This window comes from Nuphar pumila, chromosome 13, assembly GCF_984573655.1.
Source record: "Nuphar pumila chromosome 13, dmNupPumi1.hap1.1, whole genome shotgun sequence".
Lineage (NCBI taxonomy): Eukaryota > Viridiplantae > Streptophyta > Magnoliopsida > Nymphaeales > Nymphaeaceae > Nuphar > Nuphar pumila.
Window position 1 is genome coordinate 49121595 of NC_143261.1, and position 9442 is coordinate 49131036.

Here is a 9442-nt window from a genome sequence, read left to right on the forward strand (position 1 = left end):
TCTTCCTCGTTTCTTCTCTCGCACACCCAATCCTGTTAAATCTATAGGCGAGGAGGGCGAGGACGTCACCCGAATTGGTGCCGCCGGCGGCGGAGGGGTCGTCGCCATCGCCGGAGATGACGCAGACGCCGACGGAGTCGACCTGGGGGTGGAGGGAGGCGAAGCGCCCTAAGCAACTCTGTAACGAGAGAGAGAGAATTTAGCGTCCTAATTTAATCTAAAATTAGCGACGCGAGAGAAGCATTCCGTCGCTAATTAACGACGGATTTTGCGACAAAATACTCCTACGGCTTATTTGTCGCTAAATTGCGACAGTTTTTGCAACAAAAAGTTTTTGTCGCAAACCCGTTTTCCCATCGCTAATGTCGCAAATATTTTGAAGGTCAGCGACGGATATTATTCTCTTGCTAGTGTCACAAATTTCCGTCGCTAATTGGGGTTTTCTTGTAGTGCATTAGGCATGAATTTGTTAATAAATGCTTGATTCTGGTTATCAAACCCATAAATCTTTGTTTTTGTTAGGATTTATGTCTTTTATTTTGGTTTTCAAATGGTATAAATATTAATTAAGGGTTTTGTTTTGTTTTTCAATTAACATATCTATAATGTGATGTTTGTTAGGATTTAAGATTTTTATTTGTTTTGTTTAGAATGATATAAATGTTTAGTTTATGTTTTTTTAAGGTATGTGTGTTTAATTACCATTAGGAATGAATTCATGAATATTATGTGATTTGATTTTGGTTAAAATATTAAAGATTTTTTATTAATTAATCTTAAATACATAATTTTTAATGTTTGTAGTGATTAGGGTTTTGGTTTGTTTGTTTTTTTAAATGACATAAATGTTTAGTTATGGTTTAAGGTTTTTTTGTGTTTTTTCTTTCAATTATCATTAAGCATGAATATATGAATATTTCAAAATGTGATTTTGGTTAGAATATTAGTGTTTTTTATCACTTAACATAAATGCATAATTTATATTATTTGTAGCAATTAGGGTTTTGATTTGTTGTATTTTAGAATGATATAAATGTTTACGATTTTAAGGGTTTTTTTTTAATTACCATTAGACATGAATCTATAAATATTGTGTGATTTGATTTTGGTTTGAATATTAAGGTTTCTTTTAAGAACTAACATAAATCGTTAGTAATTATTTTTTCTTTTTTACTTTGCTTTGATGCTCAGCTTAGTTTAGAATCATGGCTCTGCCATTGCTAAGAACATAATTATTTTTGTGTTTTTAGTTTAAAAAATTGCTGAACTTAATCAGAACTTGGATTGAACCCAAGTTTGATACAAAATTGTATAAACCACACCCACTTCCATATGCTAATCGGACGCTACAGGTCTGACCCAAATTGTTAGATGGATATCTTCCTTTGTTATCATACTGGTCCATACCTGGATTAGGCCTAATGGCGGATTCAAACTTGTGACGCCCGATCAACTTGGTGACATTGGACGGGCGAGTGGAGCCCTTGTGGGCCAACCCAATCATTTTGAATCCCGTGTGTGGCATCCCTTGCTGGATGTACTCCCCGGTGGGCAAGGGTTTTACGAACCAGAGGCTAGCCAACGTGGAGTCGGTGATGGGGATGTTTTTTTTCCTTTGGACTATCCAAATATCAGGTTTGGTTCAACTCCACGTCACATCAAATCCGATCTGTATTCGGACGCGGTGTAGTCTTAGAATTTAGATTCGAATTCGGATTAACCATGACTCAGACCATATCCGACCCGTTTGCAAGAGGAGTGTCTGTCACCCCTTGAAGACTTCGAAGCTCCCTCCCAAGAATTTTACCTCAAGTCATCAAACCGGTTAAAGTTAACCCGAGAATTTAACCACGGTTAGCGTACGGGTTTATAAGTAAGCACACCATCGATCGTGTCAATTTTGGGGTTCTTCCGTTCCAACGGGCACGAAGCGAGTCTCCCATTGAAGTTTTTCCGGCGAGCGCACTTTGTTTCCGGCTTATTTCCTGTAGCAGGTAGATGATTCGATAGCCCTCGATTGTTCTGTGGTTTTCCTTTTTTGCGATTCAAGTTAGGGTCTTTCTTGGTCTGATTCCGGCGAAATCCTGGCACCGAGCTTAGTCGAAACCGAAGTAACGGCCACAATCAATCCAGAAACCGTAATACTGGCCCTAATTATGGCGGATCTAATCTTTTTCCAGGAAACTTAGTGTTTCGTCTTTATTCCTGCTGTTTTTTTCTTCTGATTTTGCCTAATTCCGATCTGATTTTGTGTTGCTTTTCTGTTATTTTCCTCTGCTGGGTGTGGAGTAGGGAGTTTTTCTTTTCTTTTTCTTTTTCTTTTTTCAAAAAACGACAGAGGTGGAATCTTTAGATCTATTGATCGACGATGAAAACTTGTGTTCTTGTGGCCGAGTTGGAGTTTTAGGGCGTCATATCATAGTGCTTGTGAAAATTTCTTTGAAATTCATAAAAAAAATTGCAGTCAAACTTTTTCTCTCTTTTGCCTTCTAATATATCGTCGTGCTTGTTATTCGTTTAGATCTGTGATCTGTTATGTTAAAATCGATAGGATTTATTGTGAGTTGCATCTAGGATTTCCTATATCATGAAAAAGAGTGTCTTCTTGGGCCGTGAAGGTGTTCATAAGTTTATTAGTATCATTTGATTTTGTTTTCCCTTTCTGATGATATGCTTGTTGCAGTTAGATCTTTGGATCCGCGACACCTAACTGAACAGTGCTTGTCAATTTTCTTGAACATCGTTTTGTTTTGGTTCTTCGTCTGTTCAGATTAAGCGACTTGATGTTCCCAAATTTTCGCTTTGGTGTGGTTTTTGACCTGTGAAAAATTCCATGTCGTTCTGTTTCTTATGTTTTTCTGTAAATTTTTCATCGCGTTTCTGTATTTTATTAGCATGTGAAGGTCTTCTGGGATTAGATCTGTTTGAGAAAGCACGAGCTTGAATCTTTCGCAAGGTTTAATTTGGTTGTCTCCTTCATATTTTCATGGCAGTTAGCCTCTATAGGAAGCTGGCCATGTTATAGAAATTTTACGGTGTTGATACTATATGCTCTCTATTTATCTTATTTGAGGAATCACGGTTTTCTCTGATAGACCCTATTGATTTAGGAGATTCAATTGTTGCACCATTGGGTTCATGTATGACGGGCTATTTTGTCTTGTCACCTGATTCTTTTGTTTTCCATTTGTTGTTCAAGTAGTGAATTTGGAAGAGATTGAGGAGGTGCGGTTTGAAGCCCAGGTTGTGTTATGCTCATATATGATTGAACTCTCAGAGTAAGGATTCCATTGTAACAGTAGAATTGCTGGGTTGGATCGGGGTTCCAGAGTTTCCCCAAGCATGGGTTTGTTATCTTTACGGATGAGTTATTTGGTTCCAATCACCTTTTTCTTGTTGGTTTTTATGTCACATTTTTGCCATGGATTTTATCTGCCTGGGAGTTACATGCATACATATGCGGTTGGGGAGGAGATAGCTGTCAAAGTTAATTCGCTAACCTCAATTGAGACTGAACTTCCATTTAGTTATTATAGCCTGCCTTATTGCCAACCCCAGAATGGGATAAAGAAAAGTGCCGAAAATTTGGGGGAACTTTTGATGGGTGATCAGATCGACAACTCACCGTATCTTTTCCACATGAATGTCAATGAATCAGTGTTTCTCTGTGTCACAAAACCCTTGAAGGATGACGAAGTTAAGGTCTTGAAGCAGAGGACTAGAGATCTGTATCAGGTGAATGTGATATTGGATAACTTACCAGCCATGCGGTATGCAGAGCAGAATGGTATTAGGATCCAGTGGACTGGATTTCCTGTGGGTTTCAGTCCCCAAGCTGGAAACGACGACTACATTATTAACCATCTCAAGTTCAAGGTTTTAGTGCACGAGTATGAAGATAGTGGCATGACAGTAATTGGCACTGGAGAAGAGGGAATGGGGGTTGTGACTGAAATTGATAAGAAAAAGCGTTCAGGATATGAGATTGTGGGCTTTGAGGTTGCTCCATGCAGCATCAAGCGCAATCCAGAGGTCATGTTGAAGCACAAGATGTATGATAAAATCGAAGCCACAGATGTCTGTCCATCAGAGCGTGAAGGTTTCCAGATTATCGGAGAGCAGGAGCGTGTAACCTTCACATACCAGGTTGAGTTTGTCAAGAGTGATATCAGGTGGCCTTCCCGTTGGGACGCCTATCTGAAAATGGAGGGTGCCAGGGTCCACTGGTTCTCGATCTTGAACTCTCTGATGGTAATCTTCTTTTTGGCAGGCATAGTTTTTGTTATATTTCTGAGAACCGTTAGGAGGGATCTTACCAAATACGAGGAGCTGGACAAGGAGGCACAAGCTCAGATGAATGAAGAGCTTTCAGGTTGGAAGCTTGTGGTTGGTGATGTATTTAGGGCTCCAAACCACTCCAAACTTCTCTGTGTGATGGTTGGAGATGGAGTACAGATTGCAGGGATGGCTGTTGTCACGATCGTGTTTGCTGCCCTTGGATTTATGTCTCCTGCATCTAGGGGAATGTTCTTGACTGGGATGATAATGCTCTACCTTTTCCTGGGAATAGCTGCTGGTTATGTTGCTGTTCGACTTTGGAGGACGATCAAAGGTGACTCTGAAGGTTGGAGGTCCGTTTCCTGGTCGGTGGCATGCTTCTTTCCAGGAATAGTCTTTGTGATCCTCACAGCATTGAATTTCCTCCTGTGGGGAAGCAAAAGCACTGGTGCCATACCAATCTCATTATACTTCAAGCTCTTAGTCCTGTGGTTCTGCATCTCTGTGCCCTTAACACTCTTGGGCGGATTCATGGGCACCCGTGCCGAGCACATCCAGTTCCCCGTGAGGACTAACCAGATCCCCAGAGAAATCCCAGCTAGGAAATACCCATCTTGGCTTCTTGTCCTTGGTGCTGGCACTCTTCCATTTGGGACCCTCTTCATCGAGCTGTTCTTCATTATGTCTAGCATCTGGCTTGGCAGGTTCTACTACGTCTTTGGCTTCCTGCTGGTCGTGCTAATCTTGCTTGTCATCGTCTGTGCTGAGGTTTCCCTGGTGCTCACATATATGCACCTTTGCGTGGAGGACTGGCAGTGGTGGTGGAAGGCGTTCTTCGCTTCTGGTTCTGTCTCTCTCTACGTGTTCCTATACTCGATCAACTACCTTGTTTTTGATCTCAGGAGCCTCAGCGGGCCTGTTTCTGCCATGCTTTACCTCGGGTATTCCCTGCTTATGGCGTTTGCCATCATGCTTTCCACAGGCACCATCGGCTTCCTTACGTCCTTCTACTTTGTCCACTACCTCTTTTCATCTGTGAAGATTGATTAGATAGAAGCTGGCCACAGCTACTTGCTACTCTCCCTCACTTTCTTTAGTCATCTGGCCCGCATTCACAGAGAGAACGTTTAGCAACAGCATTCACAGCTAATTGCTACTCTCTCTCTCACTAGCTTTCTTTCCACAGGATTTGCTAGTAGCCATCATTTCTGCTGAAGCTCCTTGTTTTTGTTTTTGTTCCCTTTTTTTTCAGTGTCCACTTGAGAATCATGCAGCATAAACATTGTGATCACCATTTTGTGAAGAAATTGAAGAAATTCTGTGCTCTTTAAATTTATTTTCCTTTGGGCCATCTCTGTTCACATCCATTTGGTTTTGTGATTTTCTTTTCCGGCTGTGTTCATGTAGATCATAACTACTTTGGTGTTGTGGAGTTTTTTTAGAGCATTATTGCCACTTTGATGTAGTTGTTGGCTTGTTCTCTTCTCATGTTGTGTTCTTCACGCTTTACTTCAATCTAAATTTTAGTTTTAATCGTGAATCTGAGTATGTGTTTCCTGCAAATTTGAACTCTCTCGTGTATTGTGTTGAAATCTACCATGGGCTCTTGATTGTTGTTCGTGGCATTGTCATTGACTGCAACTATGAAATATCTACTGCTTTAGAAGTGTTTGATGATATGAGAGTGAATCGTTGATTGGGGTTGTTGAGGTGATTGTGAAGGATCACCATTAGTTTGGAACAAATTTCTTCTGGCCAAGGTACCGAAGGTACTTGTGACCTTGATTAGGGAAGGTTCATTTTAAATAAGCAATAGTATGTGATATTTGTCCATAGAATTGCTTAACTTGATGTTTGGTTGATTTGATCTTCTTGTTCCAAATAAGCAGTGTTTATATCTTTAGTTTAAAAGCCTGTAGCTTTTTTGTGTAGTAAAGTGCACATAATCCCTTCCTCTCTCTCTATCACACATACTAAACGTGTGAACTCACCTGTTTTTCAGATTTTTTGTTGTGTGTGGGGAGTAGATACTTCTTATAATGGACCACCTTTCACTGGTTGAAACCTTTCTGTTCTACTCCTAAAATGAAATCGGGGATTTTAAAGCCTGAATATGATTATTTGAAACAATGTTCAGGTTACGCAAGCCCCAACATGCATATAAGTAATCTCTATCCCTGTAAAAGTTTTTGGCACATTGGCTACTTAATCAATGTTCATTTATGGTTACATATTCATCTTACGTTTATTTGGTCAGTCTGGCTTTCATGAATGCCTGTATTTCTTTCTGGGGTTTGGTTCTTTTCTTGGAAAATCCAAGAGAAACCCACCTTCCCCATCACCAACTGGCCTCTAGTTGGTAAAGCACCTGAGGTTCCTCTTGTCCACTGGGGAGTACACCCAGTTTTGACCTGTCACATGGGTGCGGGTGCGGCACTTTCAAAAACCTTGTGTGCGGGGGTGCGGCAAAAATAAATTTTATATATGTATATATATATATATATATATATATATATATATATATAAGTTGTATCTGTTAACAACATTAACACTAATGAAATAAAAAACAATTATCACAATATCATCAAATCAATCCATCATGCATGCAATAAATCAAATTAACAACCTACAATTCTATTCTACAAGACTATTAGCTCTAGCTTTACTACGGTTATCCGAGTAGCAGGTACCATCAAACAAACTATAACTGATTTAATGAGCCATTCGCAGTTTCACAGTCTGAATTAGTTCATACTTACACATGCATGGCTTAATCTTTGAGACAAGCATACGACTACTGGCTCCGTAGCATCCCTCGTAAACGTCGCAGCACTGGCCCGAAGGCCGCGCAACTGCGAAGCGTCATCTGTCGATTCTGACATTGAAAATATCAGTGCAGGAAGGAGAGTTGTTTCGACTCCCCACCTGAGCCAACACATACCGAACATCCGAAAGCCCACATAGCGGCAAGGGGAGGGGTCGAGCCCCCTCCCTGCGCTCCCTGTTGGCAGGAGAGGGGCCGAGCCCCCTCCCTGTCCTCCCTCTTTGTGTAGGGGAGGGGCCGAGCCCCCTCTCTGTGCCCTCTTTGTGCAGAGGAGGCGTCGAAGAGGAGAGCATAGGGAGTCGGAGAGGAGAGGAGGAGAGCAGAGGGAGTCGGAGAGGAGCGAGCGTACCTGAAGAGGAGCGGTCGGCGGCGGCGTTGGGACCGGCGAAGGCTTCAGGAGGAGAGGTCGGGAAGAGAGGAAGGGAGGATTAGGGCAAAAATTTGCCCTAATCCTCCCCTCAGCAGCACATTTATCGGGCAATTTTTTATTTTAAAGTTTAAAAAAAAGACAAATGACCGCTCCCAGGGTCGGGTTGACAGCATCTAGTGCTGCACCCGTGTCGCGTCGACGCGGGTGCGACACCCATTTTGCCGAGTCCCTGGGACATAGGTTTTGACCTTGCCTCAAGGGATGCCACCTGAGTGTTTCGAACTTGTGGCATTCACAAGTCGCCCTTACCAGAGGAGTGGGGCCCTTGTAGGCCTGGGGGTTTGTCTATCATTCCTGATTCTTTTTTTTCTATTGGTACTTATATTTTAATAAGGCCTACATTCTCCTATAAACTTAGCATCTCACACTCTTTCCTCATTCAAAAACTTTTACATATCACATTGTGCATGGGGAGGAGGCCAATCAGATAGAAACATACTACCGTACATTAATACGAATAAATCCTACTCCCTGCTTGTTCAAATTTTTTTGCGATGCTTCTGTAACTTTGGATTTGGCTGTGATGACAGATTTCATTTGATACTGATCTGAAATGCTTGTGGATATGAAACAATTCTTTACATTCATATCTACCGATGACGACTTATTTGTGCGTGTCTGAGCCACTTTATTAAGAGGCTATTGGGAGTTCTGGTTTCTGCGTCCTATCTTTTTTGTTTATGATTCTGTGAAAGTTTCAAGACTTTGGAACAGTTAGGCTCTGTTTGGGAGCTGGTGTTGGGGGAGGAGATGAGAAGGGTGATGGGAGATGAGATTGGAGTTTTCAACATCCTTGTGAGGATGTAGTTGAAAATGGCCCATATCCATTCCAAACACCATTTTCTTCTCCCAAAACAGGGTTCCCAAGCACCTGCAGGAGTGGGTGGTATTTATCAAATCCTCATTAAATACCGTCTCCCCTCTCATCTCCTGCTCCCAAACAAAATCTTATTGGAACTTGGTGAATCATCTTCTCCATGTTCAGTCACTTTCTGGTTGTAACTTTTGAATCAGGAAGAATGAATTGATTGTGAGTACAGCTTTTGCTGTTTTCAGATTTAAGAGTGGTTTTCATCTGTCTATTTCCATTTTCTGTGTGATTATTTGTTTTTTAAGTTATGGTGCTTTCGTTGCAACAAATTCCTCCTCTTGAATGTGATTATATGACAGACATGTCTACACCCATAGAATATGAGCACCAATTGAATTCACTCTTTGGATTTGGATAATCTATTTTCCGTTTTTGTGTGAAAATCGTTTTTTACTTGTCAAAATCGATTTGTACCTTTTCTATCATGCTCTGCGTTCCAAAATGCCAATAATGTTGTTCCCAATTTAAATTTGGAAATGCTGCCAACTTGTTCTAGGTGCATGTACTCTGTAAGATCTCTTAACTCTGCTTTTGGTTTGAAAGAGTAAGAGTTTTCCCAAGTTTGGCGGAACTGTTGTGCAACAGGCAGCATTAAGGTTCTTTCTTTTGAACCACCATGAACAAGAAAAGGCTAAAGCCAATCGACTAGCTCAGCTGGTAATGCTAGAATCACTTTCTTGGCTAGCTCTCTACCGCTATCGCAAACCTCTATTTCTACAAGGTAGTCCCATCGACCTACCAACATTGCTTTACATACTGGGAACACATTCAAGACGAGCAGTTGGCTGATTCAGTCTGATTTTAATAACATTGGAAATATCCAAGCTCCCAAACAGTGGTGTGAATTGGGGATTCCATGAATCTCTTTATTACCCATCGACCAATGTTAAAATCTATTTGAATTGGCCTTTTCCAAAACGATGCAGAGGTCAATTCTGCCCTCTTCAAGAACTCAGCCAGTTTTTCGTTGAACCGGCAGAATCTAGAATTGATCACTTACGGGTTTTAAAATATATATTTATAAAAGGTCAAATTGAAT

General features: G+C 41.0%; 1 protein-coding gene and 2 non-coding genes across 4 annotated transcripts; all 3 read left to right on the plus strand.

Moving 5' to 3' along the window:
* The first annotated feature begins 1897 nt into the window (after positions 1-1897).
* Positions 1898-5612, plus strand: LOC149818308 (transmembrane 9 superfamily member 12-like). 2 transcript variants are annotated; one of them, XM_089985831.1, is made up of 2 exons: positions 1898-1994; positions 3200-5612. In XM_089985831.1, exon 2 carries the CDS (start codon positions 3343-3345, stop codon positions 5326-5328), a length of 1986 nt encoding a protein of 661 aa, XP_089841957.1. In that variant the 5' UTR covers positions 1898-1994; positions 3200-3342; the 3' UTR covers positions 5329-5612. The 2 variants fall into 2 exon arrangements, with proteins under 2 accessions (XP_089841957.1, XP_089841956.1); XM_089985830.1 differs by having other exon boundaries at positions 3203-5612.
* Positions 5613-8047: 2435 nt separating this feature from the next.
* On the plus strand, positions 8048-8159 carry LOC149818309 (small nucleolar RNA snoR126). The gene has a single exon (XR_016427509.1). It is a non-coding gene; the product is annotated as a small nucleolar RNA snoR126 (small nucleolar RNA).
* Positions 8160-8649: 490 nt separating this feature from the next.
* LOC149818310 (small nucleolar RNA snoR8a) lies at positions 8650-8733 on the plus strand. The gene has a single exon (XR_016427515.1). It is a non-coding gene; the product is annotated as a small nucleolar RNA snoR8a (small nucleolar RNA).
* Positions 8734-9442: the final 709 nt, after the last annotated feature.

What these genes read in the sequence shown, in the direction of transcription:
- LOC149818308 (XM_089985831.1), top strand. Translation starts at nt 3,343, where the DNA reads ATGGGTTTGTTATCTTTACGGATGAGTTATTTGGTTCCAATCACCTTT.